This window comes from Gavialis gangeticus, unplaced genomic scaffold (genome assembly GCF_001723915.1).
Source record: "Gavialis gangeticus isolate Ggan-Ray unplaced genomic scaffold, GavGan_comp1, whole genome shotgun sequence".
NCBI lineage: Eukaryota > Metazoa > Chordata > Crocodylia > Gavialidae > Gavialis > Gavialis gangeticus.
This window is the reverse complement of record NW_017729022.1, coordinates 83,647,900-83,672,707: the sequence shown is the minus strand read 5'-3', so window position 1 is coordinate 83,672,707 and position 24,808 is coordinate 83,647,900. Positions and strand designations below refer to the sequence as shown.

The window sequence follows — 24,808 nt, the reverse complement described above, 5'->3', positions numbered from 1 at the left end:
AAAAATGCCAAATGGGAAGCTGCTGCAATGTCAGTCTGCTGTTATGGATTAGCATTCAGGAGCCTGCATTGTTAACCCCAGACCTTCCCTCCAAGAGTACAAGTTAACTGTCACTAACTTCACTGATACAAGTGTATGAGATGGATTTTCCAAATGATTGTTAAGTGATCTGTTGCTTCTTTAGATTGATGTAAACAGCAGTAATCTTTTAAGTGAACCACAAATATGTTACAATAGCTTTGAAAGATGTCTACCTTTCCCATCCTTTCCTACAGAAACTATTTTTCCTGCTTCCCAATTTATGCCCTGAGAAGAAAGTTGCTCAAGTATGTCAAAGGCCTGATAATCAAATGATCTGTGTTCTGTTCCTGCCTCTACAACAGATATTCTGTGTAACCTTAGCCAACTGTTAACATATGCTGTAGTGCCTCAGCTTATCCACCTTTAATATGGGATCATTATGCCTAGTTCACAAGAATATGATGGTGGTTGACCACCTGATGCTCTGCTGGCCTGCAAGGGTTTAACACCCAGCCTGTGGATTGTGCCCAGCTGCCACTCCAACCACCATTCCTACTGCTGCCGCTGGGGTCTCTGGGTTCCCCCTCCTTCTTCCATCTTCCATTTCCTGGCCCTGCCCCTGGGGGCAGGACAGGGTGACCCGTGGGAGCCCAGGGGGCTGCAGTCTGTGTGACAGGGGTGAGGGAGATGGAGTGTGGGAGGCACACACAGCGTGTAGCCCCCAGCCGCTCAGAGGTTGGACAACTTTGCTTTTAAAAGATGCCGTAGAACTACTAAGCATTAGTATTATTGTCCATAAAACCACTAATCACTAATATTATTGTGAGACGACATTCTGCTGGGAAACACCAGTATATCAGTAGCTTCTTCTGTAAGTGATGTCTGTTCTTTTCATAGATCTGGAGATAATGAAGCTGGAGCCAGCATTTGTAAAAGGATCCTGCACATACTACTTTCATGCTATATTCATTTTGGTTGTGCATATTTCTGTGTAAGGCTGTTTTTGGTCTCTTCTAACTTCTCAGCTCAGACCAGGTATTGCAAATTCGAGCCCTAAAGGTTTTGTTTGGGGTTTGTTTGGTTGGAAAGTCAGAAGTGATTAAATTTTGCCTCAGCCTTAATGACAGCTTTAGTAGAGCAGTGGTAAAAGGACATGATTTTCCAGCCTTTATCTTCTCAGCCATTAGGGTTTCCAACCAACCTCATACAGTAGTCCTGGACAGGCTACAGAGTGGATCAGGGCTACAGTTAAAGCCTGTACAATCTGTGCCATGAGCTCCATGGTACGCTGGCTTCATCACAGCCTGGGTGATCTCACAGGGCTCAGCTGTACCCAGAGAAGTAGCAGAGAAATGTAATGAACAAGAACTATCGTAGCAAGTGAAGAGAGATGTTTGTTTCATGGACCATTCAGCCTCTGAAGGACAATAAGAATTTTACGTGCCACCCCTTCTTCGCCCCCAAGCAGATGCCTCATGCCAAGGCGGGCGTCCCACATCAGGCAGATGAATAGCAGGTCTGTTCCCAGCAGCTGTACTCTCCCATCCAGAGAAAGCATTAAAGACTCCCTGGGACTGCAGAGTCCAGAGCTACTGTGCAGTTTGCAGAGAGCCCAGGAAGACACCTTTTGAGCAAAAGGATGGCATCAGAAGGGGAAATCATCAACCTTCAAGTAAGTCCCTCTTGGGGAAAATACCAAAGGGAAGGGGAAGTGGGAGGGAAGAGGGGGGGCAATGCCAACCACTCCTGTCACTCACTTCTGTTCATTTTAAAACCTCACCGATGAAAGTTTCTCCTGTGAAGAAAATCTAATTTGCAGTGTGGGGAGTGGACCCTGTAATCAACAGGCTTATTAGCTGCCTATTGTGGAAGGGGGGGAAGAGGGTTGGAAGATCATACTAGCGGGAACTACTTCTGTGGGGAGAGTGAAATAGCAGGGGCAGTCAATGTCCAAGTCTGAGAAGGAGGCAGTGCGTATTTAACAAGCTGAAAAAGTTTGAGCCGCTCCCCATCTCACAAAGCCCTTCTGTGTTTGAGAGAAAGTGCTCCCAATCTTGGGAGGAGGAAGAGAAATAAATACAGCAAACAGTGAGAGAGAGTGAGAGTGCCAGGATTTCCTACAAGGAGTTTGCAGAGAAACAACACTTCTTGATAAAGCTCTTTCAGTCCTCTGTGTTCCTTTCTTAGTGTTTATGTTTTTAAGGAGCGTGTTTCTTAAGGCTTGGTATGTGGTCTAGGAAAGGGCAACTACTCAAGGGTTTGGGAAGAGAAAGCATTAGAAATGGAATGAAATCAAAACCCCAGATTAGAAATGCCGAATTTAAGGAAGTCCAGATTCAGATCTTCTCTTTGCAGGTGGCCTTTTTTTTAGGACTGGTCAAAGCATAGCCCCTAGCCCCTTTCAGACATAGGGAAGTTGGAACTGGGATCCATATTTTTCAGCTGGCCTCCATCTTTTTGATAATGGCCTGAAACAAATCCTCAGAGTTGACTGTAGCCAGTCTTGGGGAAGTTTATTTCTGGGTCCAGATTTTTCTTCTTTGACTCACCTTTGCAATGCAAAGCTTCTGGTTATTGAAATCAATGGAGCTGTAATAAAGAGCACTAATTCTCACTATTCCAAAGTCTGGTAACAAGAAGTGGGGACTAGGAACCCTGACTCTGCAGAGCACAGAAGGAATGACTGAGGCTGTGTCCTGATGCAGGCAGAGTCACAGGGTCACACTGGTGTGCCTATACATGTGCTCCAATGTGTTCTAATTAGAATGTGTCGGAGCAGACTCGATTAATCAAGTCTACTACGTGTTCTAATTGGAACACCCTAGCATCACTTCAGCGTCATGTGTATAAGCCCCCGCAGGTTTAAAAAAGGCCACTGGGACTCTTTAACTAAAGCTCATTGAATGAACTTAAAGGCACAGAAAGAAGTAACAACTTTTGCCCAGTCTGGCCACAGAAAATAGTCTATAGCTATGACCAAACACAAGTGCATGGATGAAGACTGGTTCAAAAATGGCTGATCGGGTGAAAATCATTGCCTGAGGCTTCGGATGAAGATGTTTTAGAACATAGCATCTTCTGTAATTTGTGTCTGCCTGCCAGCCTCTGAGCTGTTTTTAGAATGGGAGGGGGTAAAGGGAGCAGAGGGAATTCAGTTGGGTTTTTTCAGCCCCTGCTAGGGCTCCAATCCACCCACCCCAACCTCCAGGGCCTGGGGGGAAAGAGGAGACTCTAATCCACCCACCCCAACCTCCAGCGCCAGCTGGGGAACCTCAAGAACAAGCTCCCTCTGCTCCTTTTCTCCCTTCCCATTCTGAAAACAGGGGCAGGGCCTGGAACACCTAACCTCAGAAAATAAATGAGCAAAGAAAGGAGCATGCAAGGTAGCTCTGGCAGCTGCTGCAACTGGATGCTCCTAGGGAGGTCTGATTCCAGCAGAAAAGACAGGAGCAGCATTTTCTGAAATCAAGAAAAATGGGGTGAAGATGTTCCTGTAAACCATGCTGGGAAAACACAGACAAGAAGTATAAACCAGAGACGATCTCAGTTCAAAGCCCTGCTTCATTAAACAATTCTGAGCTTCAGATACTTGTGGATCCAGAGTAACTCTGTGTTCAGATTTGAATTTTGCTCCTTCTGTAGCGGGAATGAAAGGGCAATTAAGGCAGCTTTCTGTCCAAGTGGTGGTGTGGGAGTGATGGATGACAGGGATTATTTGGGTTAGAAAAATTAAAATTAACATGTTTATTTCTGAACCAAGTAAAATACAGTGTGTTGCTAGCCAGGTCTCTGCAAACACCCACAAGAGAGACAGTTTGCCTGAAATTGTCTTAATGGCACCTCGAGGGGACGTTAGCAAAACTAGAATTTACAAAATATAGACAAATATTCATATGGTCCTGCAGGGGTGGATCCAGGTGGATGCAGTGGTACAGTCGCACCCCTCCTTTGATTCCTGGTGCATCCAAAGTTTAAAACAAACTGCCTGGCAGTGGCAACAAGATTTCTATTCAGGTGGCACTGAGTCAGACACTTGACTCATGGTTTATTGTAATCTACCTGATTCTTCTAAACTCTTCATTGCACAGGGGTTAATCAGCCTCTCTACTTTTTTAATGGTCTTACCATAATCAAGCTATTCTTTCTTCTGCAATTCAGCTGTCTTGTAGCTGCTCCTAGTAATGTAGCTCCTACTTCACAGCCCTTCAGACTGTTTTTAACTTGAGTTAAAAACTTAACACAGGTGTAGAAACATTAACTCGGGTAAACATTAACTCAGGTGTGGAAATAACTTCTGGTGAAGTATTGGATGCCCTGTCAAAATGCTCAAAAAAGGCTTGATCTTATTTTGTGTATCTGAAAGAGATGTACATTTAATTCTAATGACAGTTTTGTGTATTTTACCTAGTTTATTGTGCTTTTAATACAAAATGTATGATATAGCAAATTAGTGAACATTCCAATAAAGTTATATTTATTTTTGCTTCAATCTTAAATTAAATAATATAGCCCTAGGCCTCTAACACATTAGTGAAGCTTCTAGTTCCTCTTTACCTGGAGCAAAATACGTGTTGTGTTATATGTGATGATGCACCATACCTTTCTTCAAAATCCTAGATCTGCCCATGGGATCCTGCATGATTTTTACCAGGGTGTGCCCTGAATGGTACCAGCAATAGAAAGAAAGTGTTACAGATTATGCAGCTGAGGCAAAAGAGGGTCTTCAGGGGGAAACAGCCATAGAACAAGACAAAAGAGGAAAAAAGAAGAGCAAGGGGAGGTTAGCAAATGTGCTCTTTAATTTAAGGAACTTTTCAAAGAACCTTTGGTTCTCTCTGTGTGCTGGCTGCTCCTGCCTGGTTTACAAAGTATAGGTGCCTATCCTGCAGCTTCAAAATCTTCTGCTGATGTGGACACTCCACAGTCTGGGGAACTCCAGGGATCCTTCTGCTGAGTGAATCCTCTACCTGAAAAGAACTGCTGCATGCCATTAGGGTGGCTACCAGGAATGTTGAGGCACATTTTAGTGCTTTAAATGTCTCCATTTTGCAAGTGTTGTGTGCGCAAATATCTACCTCCTCCCTGATAGGATTTTCATATTACATTTCACTGTGTTTCAAGACTACCTCTGACAAGAGAATTAAAAAAAATATGATCCTCAAGTCTGTACTGAAGGAGAATTAGAAGAGGTATTTAAAATATACAAAGAGTCTAATAAGGAGAGATTGGTCCCCTGTCTTTTAAGCTTGTCCCAAAACATGAGAACAAGGGCTCACTTAATGAAGTTAAAAGAACAAATAAAAGGAAATGTGTCTTCACTCAGCATGTACACAGGCTATGGAATTCACTTTCCCCTGGAGAAGATCATAGAGTCAAATATTATAGCTGGCATTAAACAGGAGTCCGGATAATGTTATAACCAGCACTAATGTTTACAGTTACACAAGCCAAGAGAGGAACTTTCAAATCCCCCGTGCATCAGTTGACCAGTGGTGTAGGGGAATGAGGAAGATTGTGTCCTCTGGCCCAAAAAGTGCTGTTGAATGGATCAGGTGCAGAAAATGGGTATCTGCCAAGTATCCCAACATAGGTGTGACAACTGCTTATCTAACAACAACTTATTTCCCACTCCCACTCCCCTGCCACCCCCCAAACCTCTGTCCAGTGTATTTCAGAGGAGTTTATTTTTCAATTTTCACTTTTAAGCACATGCATAAACAGGCTAGAACTCAGTCCCTTTTCCCCACCCCATACCACAGAAACTAGTTCCATCTTCCTCTATAAGGTATTTGCTATTGCCAGGAAACCAGACTAACTGGAGCACTGATCTGATTCAGTAAATTAAATTCTGTTCTGAGATAACTGGGGATATTCAGGGTGGAATTAAAACAGAACCCAAAACCCCAAAAGAACACATTCTGCCTCAAAACTGGCTTCTGATAATGAGGTAATGGATATGCTGGAAGAGGCAGGTTACATGAATTAGAGTGAACTAGAAATCACAGTTTCTATGAAAATCTATTCCAGTTCTGAATGGCTATTGAGTTGGATCTATCTGTACTGTTTTTGCTTTCATGAATATCTATGCGAATGGCTTTAGGTTCAAAAGATGTTCATGAATTAAATGTTATTCATATTCTTATGTGAACCAAGATATTTCTGAAGAAGGGTATCTGATGTTCATCATTTGTCATTTTTTAGCTTGCTGTTCTGCTTAGGAAGTTTGTCACTGAGAGAAGGAAGCAGAAATATTTGTAGGGGTGCATGGATAAAGATTTTTTTGGCCGATATCAATGGCCGATTATTAACTAGCCATATCGGCCTACACTGATCTGATAGCCAATATACAGCCTGGCAGCTTGGAGAGCAGCATCTGGCCGGTAAGTCTGTGTGGGGAAGGGCCGTGGGGGAGGGAAGGGGCATGGGGGAGTGCAGATTGAGGCCCCTGCGGTGAGGAAGGGAGTGGGGCTGGGGCAGGGGCAGGTGCATGACAGAGCCACGGGCGGCTCATCCAGGGGGCAGCCCCAGTGTCAGGAGCCACCCCCCATGCCCCCAGATGAACTGCCCACAGCTACACCCTGCACCCCACCCTGGCCCAGCTGGGCAGTGCCTGATGCCCTTGTCCCACTCCCTCCCTCACCATGGGGGTCTCAATCTCCCCCCCCATGCCCCTTCCCTCCCCCGCGCCTCTTCCCTTCCACAGACTTACCAGCCGGACACTGCTCTCCAAGCTGCCAGGCTGCATTCCTGGCCACATGTGTCCTGTGGCTGCACTCCTGCATGCAGCATTTATCAGTGGCATTATCGGCTATACTGGCCAAAGAAAGCCGATTGCCGATAATGTCAATTTTCCTCTTATTGGTGCCAATCCAATATGGACTAAGGTACCCGTGCAAGTCTAAATATTACCTTGCAGTTTGGATAATCGGTCACATGCTCTGAGTAACAAAGGATGAGTAGCCAAAGTGAAGAGTTTGGGAGCAGCCCAAAGGTTGAAATTTGTTTTCTTAACTGTTCAGTTGCTCCTGGTGAATATGTGGAAATTGGAGTGGTTTTTTTAAATAACCTGTAGCCAGAAGAAAGCGTTAAACTCACTTTATAGTTTACTTAAAATTGGTAGTTTGACCATAGCTGGGTTAGATAATTTTAGATAGGCAGATTAACAGATTTTGCTATAAAACTAATGGTTGGAACTTTCCCCAAACACCCAAGAAGTTAATGGAAAGTCCCTTGTACAACTATAAATTCTCTCTCCTGCATCCCACTTGCACACTGTGTTTGATGACAGAATATACTGGGTTTGCTTTCAAGTGGGTTAGACTTTTATTTCTCTGTTTTTGTGGGTTTAACTTATGTCCTCAGACTGTGGCGTGGTTACAAGTTCCCTGCTTGAGTGCATATTTGTCTGCTTCAGCAGCAACAGCCAAGTTGTGCTTTCTAGTGCTGCAGGGACCTTTACCCCCATTCAGCAGTTTCCTAGAAATGTGACAATCCAATGTCACAATCCAAGCAGTGTTCTTGTCCCAGAGGATTTCAACAATGTCACTTGGGTTTTTGGCAATGATTATAATACTGAACTTTAGTAATGATACTCTGCATTTACAATGACCCTTCCATCTGATGATTCTATATGCTTCACTAAGCTTCATTACATCCTTAGGCAAGGACAAATTATCCTCATTTCTTCAGAGTGACAAACTCAATCACAGAGGTTAAGTCACTTACCTAACAAACTGATGTAGCAAGTGGCAGTGCCAGGAATGCAATCTCAGAGTCAGGACCCTGATTCCTTCCACCCTTGCTGTAACTACTGAATGTCACTCACTCAGTGAGCTGTAGGAATAAGAACTGACAGCAAATAGTCACAGAGTAGGTAAAGGGCTGGGCAGCACATGCACAGTGAAAACAAAGCTCTTCTGAGTCAGTAGAAATAGAGAAGTGAAATGTATTACTGCACAGGGGAAAGGTCCACTGTCTCCTCCCTAGGCAGCAGGGACCTGGAATTAGCCCTGCTTTGCTATATCCACGCTGTTCCCCAGTTGACCTGTCACACTAATGCTAGAAGGCTTGAGCATTCACTAGAGAAAGAGATATTTTGATAGTCAGTGCTAATTTGATTTTTTGTTCTGTAATCCTGCTGTGATATTTCTCCTTACTCCTACACATGCCTTCTCCTACCCCTCCCTGGTGTGGCCAGTGTGCTGACTTAGACAGGGAGTGGCACAATGGAAACCTTTCCAGCACAAAGTGCTTTTCCTGGATGGTGACAACACTGGATCAACAGTAAAGGAGACCCACAAAGTGCAAGCATTGTGGAAAGCAAGGAATACATGGAGACTAGGGGTCAAATTAATCCCTGTTGTAGCAGCACTGAAATTAGAGTCTGTCCACTAGGACAGGGCTGGCCAAGTGGCACAGGAAGCCTCTGTATATGGCATGTGGTAGACTATGGAGGGGACAGGCAGCACAGCAGCAGATAGGGCAGGGAGCACAGAGCAGGAAACAGAAAGCAAAGCAACCAATGGGGAAGTGGAAGGGGATCAGAGTGGCATTTGGGAAGGGTGTGGAGTTAGTTTGTGGCACACCTATTAAAAAGCGTGTCCAACACTGCACTAGGAGTTGATTTGGTTCCAGTGGCTCCCAGTCTCACTTCAGGAAACAACAATGAGAAAAAAAGTTCCAGCATTCTAATAAAAGCTATACCAGAATTCCTATCCCCAGGCACTCATCTAAAAATACAGCATCATCTGACCCCTGCACTCTTTCCTGCCCAGGCAGGGGGTCAGATTTCATGATCTGTTGAGGTCCCTTCTGACCCTAGCATCTATGAGTATTCACACCATATTCAGAGACTGTGACCCCCTCTAGGCACCAGATTCTTTATTTCACTCCACCAGCACCCTGTTAAGTGTGCCCTCATCTCTTATCCTGGTACCCAAGTTTGCATGTCCTTGAACAGGCATGTGCACAACATCAGTATGGCCATGCCTGCTCCCACTTTCAGTGCAGAAGAGCTCAGGCACCTTAAACACATAATCCCTAGGGTACATGATCAGATCTGTGGGAAAAGACTGATCATCATGCATCCACTTTAGAATGTGTGTTTTTTTGCAACAACATCTAGCCCAAGTGTCATAGCTGTCTTACCAATGATAAACTCTTGTGAGACAGTGTAACAGGAAAGGCAGATTATTGTTGGCTGTGTCTAGACAGCTGAGAGATGAGGCCACTGGTGATGGAGAGGTCTTGGCTGCTATAAGGCAGGAATATCAGGCTCCTATGCCAGTTTCCTAGTCTCACTGAAGGAGGTGGCTTGAATGGAAGGGTATATGGTTGTGGCAGCACTATGTTCCCTGAAGATTTGCCACTGGTAGAGATTAGAGAAGTCCCTGGACTATTCTAAAATCTACTGAGCCCAAAGTTGGAGGTGCACATAATGGGGTCCCTCACAGCACATTGGGTCCTGCAGGAAGCGGCTTTAAGCCCAAGAGAAAAACTGGCCTTATGTGTCCTGACATTGCATGGAAGCCAATAGTGCTGCATTAGTCTTATCTGTTATTTGTTGTATATCTCTGCAGCCATCTCAGCTGCTTCTTCCATAATTACAATATCTCTGATATGCTAAATTGGAAGACCCTTGGAAATGCCCAGGACTGAAGGAAGTGGTGTTTAGTGATAAAACAACTGGACTTCTGGTTATTTGTGGGTATCAACGATTCCACAACACTCCTTGGAAGAGACAGTGGACCCTCAGCTAGTGGAAGTTAGCACACCTCTACTGCAGTCTACAGGGTTTTTCTAATGTGCTCATCTGGAGAACCTTATTCAGCATGTTTGCTCTGCTCTTTTGGCTGAAGTACAACTATGTCAATTATGTTATTGTCTGCAGTTTATGCACTTTCTTCTGGGTAACAGTATTCTTCTTGACTTCCTGTCTTAAACTGCTGTGGGCTGTTAAAATGCTGCTTCAGTTAATAATTCAAGTGATAGATAAGGTGTAGAGTTTGAGAGTGAGCTTATAAAGTGTTTTGTCAAAAGAATGCTACAATGCATGGATATAATAGGTTATGGTTTTTCTGGGCAGCCAAACAACAGGTCAAATAATCCATGGCCTCCCCTAGCTGTAAAATTAGTATAACCCCTGCAGAGCAAGGCCAGTGCTGACAGAAGATATCAACCACTCACTATAAATGGCACAGTGCACTTCTTCTCTGGTTTCTGTGAAGGGCACTTGCCAGTGTTGTAAATCACTGGTGCAAGAAGGCACTGTCAGAGAAAACCAATCCTGTAGATTTCTGAACTCAAATTATTCTAGTAATGAATTCAAACCTCTGGACTGCCTACAAAAAAGGGCTACTGCATAAGCAGCAGCATCTTGGTACAGTGGAAAAGCCCAACTATGAGCAAACTACTTTCTATTTATACAGGTTTCAGAGTCTAAGGTCACCTACAAACATGGTGTCAGACTGCCTCCAGGTACCCATGCTGTGATTCCACTGAAGTCCATTTCCTTCAGTCTGACATTTTTGTGATGGCAGACCCTCTCAGAAGATCCTCCCTCTTTTGTTAAAACACTCTTCCTGAGAGCTATTAAACATTTATGTTGAAGTCCTGCCCAGAGGCTGTAACCAGGTCAGGGCCTCATTGCACTAGGCATGGTACAAACACATTCAGTGACAGCCCCTGTGCCAAGCAGTTTATGTGAACCCTTTCAGTCTTGACTAGTGCAAGGTTTCTCACCAGCTTTAACCAAAATGGAGCACAAGATGAGACGCTAAAGTAGAAGATGAACCTGTCCCTATTCTACGTTGTCAGACCAACTGATCTTGCTCCCATATGTTCATACAAACCTGAGAACGCAGCCAGTCTACAAATAACCACCTCCACAAATTCTATTCTACAAATGTTAACAACCTCTACTCCCATTGACAGACAAAAACACTGCAAAAACTGTATTTGCTCTCTCTCAGGATTTCCTGTTCCACCTTGAAACCTGGAGCAAACAGGTTGGACCTTCTCAGGACCTTAACAATGAACTGAGGTCTAGAACTAGACATTGGTGATTTACAGTCATCTCCCTGAATCTTCAATCTGAAGTACTAAAGAAGACAGCCACGAAGCTTCGTGGAGAAGAACCTCCCAGAGCCTTGTGTCAGAGGGATGGCAACAATGGTTTACATCCCCCGGTGAAGAAAGGCAGTGCTTGTGGGCGGCAGTGATCCTAGGGCATCAACACTAAAATCAGCCTATGAGATCAATGAAATGGAAATACATGATTTACCAGTCAGAACTCACTTCCTGGGACCAGGGGACTCTGAAATGCTTGGAGGCACATAGTGTGAAGAGCCACAGGAGAATGGGGAGAAAGAAAGTGTTTCTAAAAATGAAATGATTTTCTTCACTTTGAAAGTTAGAGGGGGAGATGGTAAATGGGGAGCAGGACTGAAAAGCTTGGAGGTGCCATATCAAGTAGCAGGTGCTTGAAAGTGAGCAGAGATGCTTTGTGGCTGGGGGTGGTTGTGTACCGTCCCTGCAGAGGGGAACGGGGATGCTGAGGCTCTTTGTATAGAGTGGCACCATTTTCCTGCACAAAGAGGTAGCGGCTCAGCACAGCTGCACCAAGACCACGATCAAGGGGCAGTTCAGGAAAACAAGGTCAGCTGACAGGCAGAATAAACATGTATGGGGACAAAAACACCTCCCGGCCCTGCCCTGACCCCTCCTCTCCAGCCCATCCTGGCTTGTTTGGCAGCTTTCATAGGTCACTGGCCTTTGCTTCTGTATTGTTTAATTTCAGACTCCACCTCAGCACGTGGCAGAGGGCAAACAAGAGGCAAATGTTGGCTGTTTGGGAGCTCCCCTCCCTCACACAGTGGGCAGAAGAGAGTATGTGGCCTGTGAACTCCTACTCACTGGGAGGGATATTAAAAGGCTGACAGCCCAAATGCCAAACAAAGGCAGTAAATGAGCCTTGGATTTCTGCTTAACATCTACACGGGCAGTGAAATTCAATTCAACTCAGGGTCAGCACACGGTGGTAGGCTCTCTTGGATTGCCCAAGGGCATAGTGCCCACCCCAAGGGAAGTCCCTGTAGAGGCCAACATGCAACATAACCTTCTCTGGGTTTCTCCAAATCGAGAAGCAGTCTTGCTCTGGACTGTCCATCCTCAGCGTAGTCCCCAAAGGGATTCTTCATGCTCACTGCCAATCTGGTACGCAGCCCCTGCCACCTGACTTATGTACAGAGATATCTGATCCAGCCACACTGAGCTCACACAACTCAGTGCCAGTCTGGGTGAGGCAGAAGCACGGTTCTTATTCAGTGTATAAAGGAAACCCTGAGCACAGCTGCAGCAATGTGCAATAGCCCTTCTGGCTACTATGATGAATTGTGACCTGGTAATAAAAATAAACTAAACAAGAGTAATAAAAGCCTTCTGCCGAGCTGAAATCTTTGTAGGTTTATGGCCCCTGCAAACTAAAGAAGATACTGGCCTACAGATCACACCAGCTTCCACGTCGTTCCCTGAACAGAATTGAACCGCACGTTCTCCATCAGCCTTTCCGGCCTCCCCTCAGATGCTGGAAGAAATGAATAACTCATCAGCTGCCATGGTCTTCTAGTTCTTAAAAATTGAGATGCTATACTCATTTAGTTCCTCACTCCAGTTGAAGCTTTCTCACCATTTCCTCAACTCCCAGCAGAAACTGAGCTACATTGGTTTGTCTTCTTCTGAAGTCCTTCTTCTGAAAACCAAACTCTTACCCCAACTTCACTTCTTCTATGTATATGCTCTTTCCCTGAAAAAGGAAGCCCTGGACCTCACCCTCAGTTATATCAATACCTATTACAGTAGTCGTTTACATGTTAACACCCTTTATACTGTTGGTGTGACTGAAAATCAGGTTAATTTTCTTTGTGGGTCTCCATGTTGGTGCTTGTCTTCCATCCTAAGTCTCAACTTTGATGCACAGATATCACGGTCATGGGGCTCCAGGAATACCTAAGGGAGTTTGTTGGACAACAAGCCACTCAATCCCTTCTTTCTACTTCTGAAACTGAGTCCCACCAGCTGAAAAATCAGCTAAATATGTCCCAGGAGCTACTGGTCCTAGGAGACAGAAGGGTAATCTGGTAGTTAAGTCACAGTTCTAAGGCTTAACATGGGTATATCCTCACCTTATGCAGCTATTAATGCTTGCAGATGCCATGAAACAATTAGACCCATTGTGTGAATTTAGGCCAGAATTTTCAAATTGGAAGGTATCCAAGTAGTATCCCTAGATTACCTTTTAGCACTCTAAATAAAGGACACAATTTTCAGAAGGGCAGGGGAGCTGAACACTCATCTGCTGCTCTCTCCATCTTCAGTGGGGGATAAGGATACTCAGAACATCTGAAAAAAACAGATAATTTATTTGGGTGGCTCATTGTGAATTTAGGTTTGTAACTTCATGCAGCCATGTTTGGAAATTCTGGCTTCAACCAGCCAGTGCTTTTTTCCATATCTGTGAAATGGGGATAACATGTCACAGGGAAGTTCTGAGCCTCAGTTCATGTTTATAAGCGTTTGTAAGTTTTACAGTTGTTATGTGCTGTGATCCTTAGAAAGAATTACTGAAGAGGTAACTGCTATTACATCATGTACCTGAAAAAAATGGGCCAGCAGTGGACAACCTGATCAGCAAACAGGGACATTATCACACAAGTGCAGGAATCTACTGGTACAAAGAAGTGAGGGCTGGGATATCCATTGGATCCACCTCTAGAAGTGTGGCTAGTCAGTCAAATGTTTATGAAAATATCTGGGGGAGAAAGGAGACACCCAAATTATCTGTACTTCCTGTATCCCTTTGGACACCGCTAGTTTAGAATTTGGAAATAGAAAGGTTTGACTGAGATACAGAAATCTAACCTTAAAACCATTATGGTCTGGGAGAAGGATAGATTCCTGGATGCTAAAAGAGATGTGTATGTCACTGAATGCAATTATAGCTTTTTGTGTACTGGGAAAGTCATATTCCCTGTCATAATTCAGTTGGGTGATGCTATAATTAGGGTTGTGAAATAATTTCTATCTTAAACTCTTATATTCAAGCAGTTAAAAACTCCCCCCTCATGTTCAACCTTTCTCAAAATAACCTTCTGGGCTGATGTTTCTCATACATATATCTCAGGCCAAAAGGAAATTCATTTTGGAAATTTTGGGGAAATCCATCAGCTGTATTTGAGATGATGTGTTGGAGTTTTCTGTCATTTAATTGTCAGGGTTTTTTTCCCCTTTCTGTTCACATCCCTGAAAAACAGTGGTTTTTTTTTAAAGGAAAGTCCCAGACTCACTACAGACTTTAATCATCTGAGAGGAATAACTAATCCTACTAGTCTGACTGGAGCCAAAATTGTACCTTTCATTCTGTGCCTATTGTGTCCATGTATCAAAAAAAAATCTCTCTTCAAAGACAATAGTTCAGCAATACTTTACACTTCCATATCACCTTCTATCTATCTCACATCAGTCGAGTTAGCTAAACAATTCCCTTATGACATAGGAGGTCTTTGTTCTCTATTTTATAGCTGAGTAAATCAAGACACAGGAAGTTAGGGACAGAAGTTAGGGACAAAACCAGAACTGCAAGACAAGTCTTTTTGCACCCAGTCCTGTGTTTTAACTCCAATACAGAGTGAAAGATTGTCTTAAAAGACTGCCACAAAGTGTGCCCTATTGTTTGAATACTGGCTCAGCATTTGTTGGTACTGCTGCCCAAACTGTTTTTTGAGTAAATCATTTTGGTATCCATCCCCACTGTAGTCACCTCAAAAAGCTTATGTTGAAATATTGAAAGGATATATCTCTATGAAACCAACTACATTGCTCCTCTGCTACCTTTGATTTTATCAGTCAGCTAGGAAACCAAACCTAGTAAAAGTAGGCCCAGAGAGGTGCTTTGAATATCTGTCAGTGTGGCCAAGTTCATGCTTAACCATGAAAAGGGAGCACATTGCAAAAACTTAGGGTCTGGCTACAGCATACCCTTTCTCAAGCACACCACACTCACCTGCTCAATCCTGCTTGCACAAGCCACATACAGAAATGTGGCAGTCAAGCTGCTCTGAGTGTACCCATTGCAACCACCCTCAGCCATGCCAGACAAGTCAAGCATGGCTCTGGGAAGGCATTGGAGTGGGCACCCCCTGAGGAGTTTCACGGACCTGCTTACAGGTGTGACACATGCAAGTAGGAGTGGACAGATATAACGTATTTCAGCACTGGGAATTCAGTCTAGATATACTCAAAGGGTAATTGAGAATCAGGCCCTAAATTTCTAGCCCATAAAGTTGGGAAAGAAACCTTCCACAGGACCACCAGTGCCCTCCTGTCTCCCCAGGTCTGTAGACACATGGAAAGTTTGGCTCTTTATCTAGACGTAGACCACCCCAATCCATCTCAATGCAGCCTAATTAATTATCCACTTGGTTAATTCCTCCACTGCTGATCATTTTAGCAGAACATCTGGTTCTTACAGGATGATGGATGGACATACCACCACCCCTCATAATACATTGACTCATGGCCCTTCTCCAACTGGAATTATTTAGCAATGCAAACCAATACAATTATAAGCACATAAGCTGCAACTTTCTCATGTTTGCCAGGAACTATACCCCGTTGGGAACCCTGCATAGAAAAGAGACATCTAACCACATAATAATATGCTTTAAAGAAAGCTTAATCTGCCACTGCCCTTTTCCTCCCCTCCTTCAGTATGAGCGGCTTTGAATTGTCTTGATCTTCATGTGCTTGGAAGATACTTGGAAGCTGATGCTGCAATGATATCTTAATCAGCCCTTATTTTTAGCATGTGGTTATGAAAAAAACTGAGTGAGAGATGCACAAAATTCCAGTCTCCTGGACGAGCATTGTCAAAGAGCCTTTGCTTTGTTATGATGGCTCCACCTATGAAGGATTTTGAAGCTCTCACAGAATGAGGTCCCTCCTCTGATGTCTGCTGTTCAGCTGGCTCAGCAGCTCAACCTTTCAAAAACACTGCAAATGTGGATTTAGTGCTTGTGAAAAGTGCTGGCGTCTTCATATCCAGAGAGTGGTGGTGGGCAGAACAATGGAAGCCCTCCTCAAATGAGGCAGGCAGGTCACAGAAACTAGGCCTTAGCTGAGTACAAGGGATAAAGAATGAAAAAGATAATGCTGTGGGGTGCAATCTCTTTGAATCCTGGAAAAGGATTCAAGGCTGGAACCTACTGGAACAAAAGACCTGCAGTGCCCACAGGACCAGAAAATAATTAATTCTGGGGGGCAAATTATAAAAAAAATTGAGACAGGGTGAGCTCCCTTTGAAGCCTGGAAAGGTAGATCTAGACACACCTGAAATTAAAAGCTAACACCCTTAGTTAAGAGGGGGCCACAAACCTCAGCATACCACAAAATCTTTGAGGAAAAAAGCCCAGGCTTGTGGGGAGAGGCCTAGGCAGATAGGAAAGATGGTCCTAAACCCAACCAAATACAAATATCCACTCTCTCAGCAGAGGGAAGCCTTGCAGAGCCAGAAGCCAGCAGATGTGGAGAATTCTGTATATATAAAGGGCTTCATCCGTCTGACTGCGTATCTGTCTGTCCCTAATGCTCTTGGAGCACTCTGATTGGCTGTCTCAGCAGCCAATCACAATGCTTACTGAAACAACCCGTCAGAGTGCTCCACACAGACAGACACATAGACAGATGGCCAAATGTGGGAAGTGGGGGGGTCACAGGGCCGGACGTGGAGCGGGGGTGGGGGAGGAGGGAACAGGTGGTGCGGCACACAGCCCGACACAGAGCGGCAGCAGTGTGGGTCAGTGACTGGCGGCCACCGCATGCAAACTTCCCCCCACCCCTGCTCCTGGGAGGTGGCGGTGGCGGTGGCGGTGGCAGTGGCAGCGCAGGGTGGTGGCCCGCAGCACTCTGTCCCCGCCTGCCCCCCCCATCATTCTTGATGGGCAATACACTAGTAAGTAATAAAAAAGCAGGTATGATCCAAACGTTGACTAGTTCTAGAGGCTGAAATTTTCTACTCTCAGAATTTCCCACATTACCTGACTTGTTGCCACAGCCTGAGAAAGAAAGACTATTTCTATGAGCTGGGGATCTTGGTACCAGACAGTGGCTGGCACTGCCAAGCTGCACACACTTCTGGTGATTCTGTGTAGCTCCATTGCAGCAGTTTTCCAGCAGAATGAAAAGTGCACCTTAACAAGGCACCTGCTGCTGAAGAGACATCTAAAACCAGCAGAAAAAATGAGATACTCTACATGTATCTTCTCCTGGCTGCCGCACAACAGAAGAAACCTTCTTTTGTTTGGGAAAGGTAGTATAACTGCTGCCACAAAGGAGCTTTCAGTGTAGATTCACACAATTTTTCAAACAGAGAAAACAGTGGAGTGAAGACTAGGCCAGAGGTTAGTTTAGCCTCCAAGCTCATTCAGAACTTGTAATTCTACCTCTGCTCATCCATGACACACACATAGTGAGTTTAGATCTTGCTGGCTTTGAAGATCTCTATGTAAAGATATTAAGATAACAGTGTCCACATTACAGTTGGTGCTAACTGTCCTCTTCAGCAACAGTCTCAGCAGAGCAGCTACAACATTAGTTTTTAGCTCATAATGCAAAGCTAAATGGCTCTATAACCAATTACCAACCCTCCCTCCCCATGACCTCAAGTTTTCTCTGGCAGTAAACCTTTAAACCTAATCCAGAGCAACAGAACTGGCCTTAGGGGTAGGTGACATGGATGACTACTCAAGGTACCGTGGTCAGGGGGATGCCACACACACAGGGAGTCTCTATACATGCGCATTTAAGGTCCATTCGCTCAATTTAAGGCACATTAGCCCAATTTAAGGCACATTAAGAGCGCGCATCTACACATGCACATCCTTAATGCACCTTAAAAATGGTAATTTTAGGCTTCTCGAGCCTAAATTTGATACCTGCATAAAGCAGGTATCAATTTATGCACAAATAGCTAAGTTGCATTAGCGAACATGTAGATTCACTAATGCACATTAATGTGGAGTGTGTCCATTGACTTGGGACTAACTTTAGTCCTAAGTTGGTTCACACACTCACGCTAATGTGCCTTCGTGTGCACATGTGTATATGTTTGCCTAAATCATGTTAATGTGCATTAGGCTAATGTGCATTAAGTTTAGGAGCATGTAAAAACACGTGTAAACACACCCACGCAGCAGCAGCACCCGGCCCCTCCAATCAGTGGCACTACTGCAGGTTGGAGGCTCTGGAGGGGAAAGGGACTTGGAGGGGGAGGAAGGGAGGAGGTGGCAAAATATAAGTTTGCGCAGGGCATCATTTTACTTAAGGCTGGCTCTGCAGAGCCACTGAGCTACAATGGCATTGTGGGGTCTGCAGTTAAGTGGCCCAATGGGCCACTGGTTTACAATCTCTCAGTACGGAAGCAGCCCCTGAATGCTAGGAACTGTGCCAACGTGTTGGTGAATTCAGGTGTTTGCAGCCTAGGTGTGGCAAACATTGATTTGAAAGGGACATTTAAAGCACTTCCTGTTGCCTCATTCACACAATGTATAAACAGTGACATTATCTCTCCTATGGGAGCAGCTGACTCAGTGGCTTGGCCAGCTGCAGCAAAAGGTGTCTCCATCTCAGCCAACAATAAAAAAGCAAAGAGGTGCATCATGTGGGTCTGCAGTTGAGAGAAATACAGCCATCCTTATTGTTGTGCTGAGAGCAATTACCTTTCTAGCCTTGTACACTGTTCTATTTTCTCCCTGTCTGATGAGAATTTGTCACTGGCCGAAGGGTAAGCAGGATGCAGGCTGGCTGGCTGCTATTGATGTGTGCAGCATAATTATACCTGGACCTCTCAGCATCTTAAATGCCTCAGAGACATACTAAAAGGAAAATGTGCATGCTAAATACAGAATGGTCAAAATATCATGGAATATCTTCCAGGAGTTAAAACAAGTATATGAGAGGTATGAACCCTGGGCTCTACTCCCAACTCTGCCACTAATTCCTTCTCTCAGTTTTTTCTCTCAATTTACCACATCTGTGTGCACACACATGTACTTATAGGCTAGGGACAGACATTACACCTAAACCAGTTTAAGTGATCAGAAACTGGTTTAAACCTGTAACAGAACGGATCTTCAGTGCACATAAACCAGTTTGAAAATGGCTGAAACCAGTTTCAGATAAACCTGGTTGAAAGTAGTATCACAGTTAGCTGATTTGGCTCTCTGCTCCACAGCAGGTCTGGTCCCTCCCTTCTGCTCCCTGGCTGCAACTCAGCAGAGACTTGCAGGCTGCTCCTCTCCCCCTCCCCCTCCCCCTCTCCACTCCCTGCTAAGCAAGAATTCCCCTCTCCCCTCTGTCTTGCTGAGAGGTATCTGTGTATTAACTAGCAGATGACATGCTGGCTCCAGAATCAACAGGTAGCTGGTAATGCCCCTCTGTTGTTTTCTTAATGGGGTGATAAACACTGAGTCAGGGGTGACAAACACTGTTATCACTTCCCTGCTGGGCTAATCAGAGTGTCCTGTCGCCACACCCCTACCCCCGGCAGCTCAGCACTGTGAAGCAAAGGGACGGCAGCCCTAGTGCCCCCGGTTTCTATCCTGAGCCACTGCAGGCATGTGCCTGCATTTCTGGAATGAAAAAGGAATGTCTATCCACTTACAAATTGGCTCAAGATTTGCAGGTTAGACTAACCTTTAACGATTGAATCAATTCAGGCTCTGTCTTTTTGACTGTCTGTCCCTAGCCATAAGGAGCATTATGACCTAACATTGAAAGGCACCATATCAGTATTACTTTAATAGATAAGCCCACCACCTCTCAACACTTCTAGATTGAATTCCCAGGATACAAGCTGCTGGGATAACCAAACAAAATTTCCTATTACCTGTTTGGCTTAAGTGATAATACCAGAAGGCCATTTATTAACACCATTTGATGCTGGGATTTATTGATCACAGCATTTGTTTGGGAATGTGTGTGTACTGCAGGGCCTGTTCTCCTCCCACTGAATTGGGGTGTGAAGATACAGCTTTGTGACTCCTTTAGTTGTGCTATAGGTAGTGTCCTTTATACTAAAGGTGTAGGAAAGTTGTATTTGTTACTGAGCATCCTCTGGTCTGCTTTCATCTGGGGTATCCCTGGCATGTATAACATACTCTTACCTGAAACAATTGTGAGCTCATTGGGAGAGGCAGAGACCTCAAGACAAATAAGAGTTTTGCAAGACAAGGTGGGAGAAATACTGTTATCTCTCCTCCAAGCCTTGTGCCTGGACTTGTGCAAGCAGCTAGATATCCTGTAGAATACTGGGAATTGGGTCACCGATTGAGACCACTGGAGTATACTAGAATCCCAAGATTGCCCTGAATACTCCAGGTTCAGCTTTCCTACCATCCTACCTGCCCATTTTTTGCCCTCTTAATGCACCACCCATCTCAAATTCAAGGGGTTATCTGAACCACTTTGTTCAACCCATTATAAGAACTAGGTTCAGTTGAAAAATTTGGGTTCATATTCTGAACTCTACCAGAAATCAGAGGCATTTGTTTTGCATCCTCATTTATATACTCACCTCCAAGTGTCCCTTCTTTACACATACACTACTGAGTAGATACTAGATACAATAGCAAATGCATGCCAATTTCTTAGTGTTCCTATCTGCTTCCTTTGTCTCCCACTCTAGGAAGTCAAAAAGCTATATTTGAGGCTGAATTTAATTGCTTTCTAGATTGCAAGAAATTGCATCTTCTCTAAATTATAGTTTGTTGGGTAACTGACATTCCTTTTGACCAGAGGTATTTGCTCCCTTAGCCCAAACTTCCCCCCAGCTTCAGAGCAAGCAGTCATTTGTTATACTCACTGACTCAGCACATCCAAAAAATCCCACAGAGCAACATCCGCACTGAGGAACTCTTCAAAATAAAATCCTGTCTAAGGGTTTGCTTGACATCTCCCCAATCTCTAGGTATATGGTGCCATAGCTGCTGCCTCCCGAATCACTTCCCTAGTGCTGAACCTCTCTGGAGGCCAGAGATAAGCAAGACAGTGGGCTTGATTTTCCACCAGCTTGCCCCTTCTGTCATCATTCATATCAGTGCAAAATGTACATAAATCACTAGCAAAACCAATTCCTCCACTCACAATACTGTTAGCAGGTTGACCTCACTTTGTGCAGGAGTGAAAACTTTTAAAAACCCAATCAGAAAGACAATGAAAAAAAACCCAGGTGAAACTCCAAAACACTGGGCCCTAACTCCATTTCCTATCACAAAAGGAAAGGGACTAATATTTGTCTAATTTGAAAACTGAATTCCCAGGGACAACACAGAAAGAGTGTAGGATACCAGAGACAGCTGTTGAAAGATTTCGAGGGTGTTACTTCTGGCAGGACATCAGGTTCTAATACCATACACTGAGAGCACTGGGGTAGCAGTAGCAATGCCGCTTTACACAGATGAAGGCACTTCATGTATGGATCATAAATGGCTCAAGCAATAATTAATAGCAAATTATGGAAGAAAATAGTTAGAAACTTGACAATTCTAGAGATGGAACCACAGGGAATCTTTTAGAGATTCCCAGATTTAAAAGGTAGGTTCACATATCCATCTATTATTATTATTATTATTATTAACCATCTTGTGTTAAAGGAGGCAGGACAAGAGAAGAAAAGAGTAGGTGTCAGGAGACCTGATGAGCATTCCTTGTAATAGGATTGAGAAGCTATAACAGGCTATTTTCTTATTTTAATTTTAATAGACCAGAGGCCTAAGCTGTATGTGTAAAATGTGTGTACATACACAGAGTCAGGTAAATGTGCAAACAAAAGGCTTCTTTCTCTTTACAAAAAAGATGTTAGATTGTGAATACAACTACTAGATTTCAATGTGCACTTTCATATGCTGGGCTTGTGGGTACTTGTTTGCACCTATTATTGTACATTTTTTGGGATCAGTTCTGGGAGTTATTTTTGAAAGCTATATCCATGTAGCCACATGAAAGCTATAAGCTAGAATGCAGAGATGGCTCCAAGCTGAAACCCTACTTCTACATCCTCTCAAACTTTTGGGAAGGGTAGATTTAGACCCAAACTTTACAACTCAGCTGATTTCCCCAAGAAAGCATCTCCAGTTCTCTTCACAAAAACAAAGATCCATGACCATCCGTAAAACCCCTCCGCTGGCTTCTCAGCCGTTTCAAGATGGAGTTCAAGATATCAATCTGTTTGCAAAACCTTCCAAGGCTTTGTTCTAGCCTACAAATACAGAGATGAGTCAGGGAACTAACTTACTCCATAAAGACTTTACCACCAAAGGTCCCAGTGGAAACACAGTTTAAATAAGGGGGGTTCCTTTACCAAGATAGTTAAACTAGGTCCCTGAACAAAATAAATTATTCAGACAGAAGGACTCCTTTGCTGGTATAAGTTGGAAGTTTTGCTAGCTGTGATTTTATCATGTTGCTAATGGCGTAGCTATTCCAGCAAAACTTTTGAGTGCAGACCTGTCCTAAAAGAATTGAAAGCAGTTTAAATTGGATAAATTATACCTTCTACCATTCATCTGCTACTCTCAGCTCATAAAATGCCATGTAGAGTCCCCTCTGACTGTTACCCCTTATCTCTTGCTCTCTCTTGAGCATCCTTTCTTACATCACTGTGTTTTTTTTCTTTCATGTAATACTGACTTCCCATGTTTTGGACCCCAAAAGGTGATGAGAAGCTCAAGAGCTTTGTGACTTGTGCACCCAATTCAGAGGCACTTTTGAAAGTCTCATACATTGTTGGCATGAAAGAAGCTACACAACAAGAAGTAATTCTTTTCTGTTGCATCCTGGACATGGCAGAGTTTAAGGATGTGGCATGGAGTTATTGGTCTGAAGTTGGGAGTGAACAGAAGCCAGAACTGTGCAGATTATAGTATCAGTTTTGTTTATAGTTTAATTGCTTTTAGATGATCACAGCCCATTTTCTCTTACTTTTTGGAGTATGAGTTACGGAAGTCTTGGAAAGGAATTAGCAAAATAACCACTTTAGATTAAGAAACTTAATTCAACTATCAAAGCAGGAAAAAGGATATTAATATCTTGGCTTCTTCTAAAACTCTACCTATACAGCATCACAAAAGACTGAAGAGAGACCATTAAAACCAATGACATCTCATCAGAATAGTTTCTTTAGGTTGAACATACTATGACAGTAGGACATTCAGCTGTGACCAAGGGTAGCATAACTCTGCTTACAATCAGATACATCCCTATTTCTTTCTAATAACTTGGACTTGCTAGTTTCACTGAACAAACGTATAAAATATATAAGAAAGAAGCAACCAAAATGATTCAATACACCATTTAATAAAATCACTTAGTAGTTCTTTGCAGAGTTAGCTTCTTTTGGAACTGGTGGACACATGGTCTTAAACAAGCCACAACAGGGCCTCCATCTGAACACACTTACACCTCCATAACCACTTACATATATTCAAGTTTTTCAGCACTAGGCTTCTGCGTATAGGCAATGAAAGTTGTAAATTTGGTCTCCTTGTTCCCTAGGATAGAAAATTTCACGTCTTGAATAGGAAGCCATCTTTTTAAAATCTGAAGCATTCTAAACGTTGAAGGGGCTGGTGTTATACATATTCATTGTTTTGTTGAGTAACTATACTGGGATTCTGTAGTGTTAATAGAAAGGTTTGGGATTTCTTATCTGAAGAGCAGAAGCCCGAAGTCAACCAGGTAACTCACTAGCTCTCAATCTGCAGGATGCCACTTATCTTCCATTTACTTTTGCTTGGCATTTTAATAGACTAGAACATTCAGGGTGCCTAGAGACATGCTCGTTCATGTTCTAATTAGAACGCATCAGAGCAGATTCAATTAATCAAATTACTTTGCTTTCTAATTAGAATGCTCCAGTGTCATCTCACCATCACATGTGCTAAGCCCAGCACATTTCAAAATGGCCACGGAGGCTAGGGGATACTTGTACACATGACACCATTACCATGTATACATGACCAAAATGTCACTTGTGTGGCTTAATGGCATCACACTGTACATGTGCAAATGTTTTGGGGGTTTTAAATGAGTTTTCATTGTTGTTGCAGATTGAAATGGTGCAGCTGTCAGCTCACCCCCTGGCAATGGGAGAGGTGGGCAGGCTCCACAGAAAAAAAGGATTGGGCCTCTTGCTGCTTCTGTCTTCAGTGAGCTCCTGCAGCTGGCAGGATGCCTGGGGCCTCCCAGGAATGGACTGGCTTGCTCCTAGGGCAGTGCAGGAAGATGGGAGGAAGGCGACTGGGTTTGCTGGTGGTGGGAGAAGGCAGCAGGGACAGTGCATGAGGTACTGGAAGCCTGGGCAGCTAGCTGGGTGCTGCTCCAGTTCATAGGCACCTGATCCAATGCTTTCCTGAGCCCTCCTGGGCTTCCAGTGCCCCAGGTACATCCCCGCTGCCTTCTCTGGCTGCCAGCAAACCCAGCTGCCCTTCTGCTGCCTTCCTATGCTGCCCAGGGGCAAGCCAGCTCATTCCTGAGTGGCCCCAGCCATCCTGCCAGCTGCAGGAGCCTGCTGATGGCAGAAGCAGTGATGGGCCTGACCCTTTTTCTTTTTTGCAGCAGAGTCTACCAGCCTCTCCTGAGTCTGGGGAGTGAGGCTGCCAGTAGGCCAAGTGGTCTCTAAGCTGCAGGGGGCCCTGGTACTTCCTTCCACAGTGGCAATGACCCCCAGGGCTAGCTG

General features: G+C 44.1%; 1 protein-coding gene across 2 annotated transcripts in view; it reads left to right on the top strand.

The window, feature by feature from the left end:
• The first annotated feature begins 1,196 nt into the window (after positions 1–1,196).
• NINJ2 (ninjurin 2) overlaps positions 1,197–24,808 on the top strand; it is a 97,961-nt gene continuing 74,349 nt past the window's right edge. Inside the window, exon 1 of one of the 2 annotated variants that reach the window (XM_019515520.1) lies at positions 1,197–1,693. In XM_019515520.1, the coding sequence (XP_019371065.1) occupies positions 1,661–1,693 (33 nt within the window). In that variant the 5' untranslated portion in view covers positions 1,197–1,660. The remainder of the gene's footprint in view (positions 1,694–24,808) is intronic. The other variant, XM_019515519.1, reaches the window with a different exon arrangement.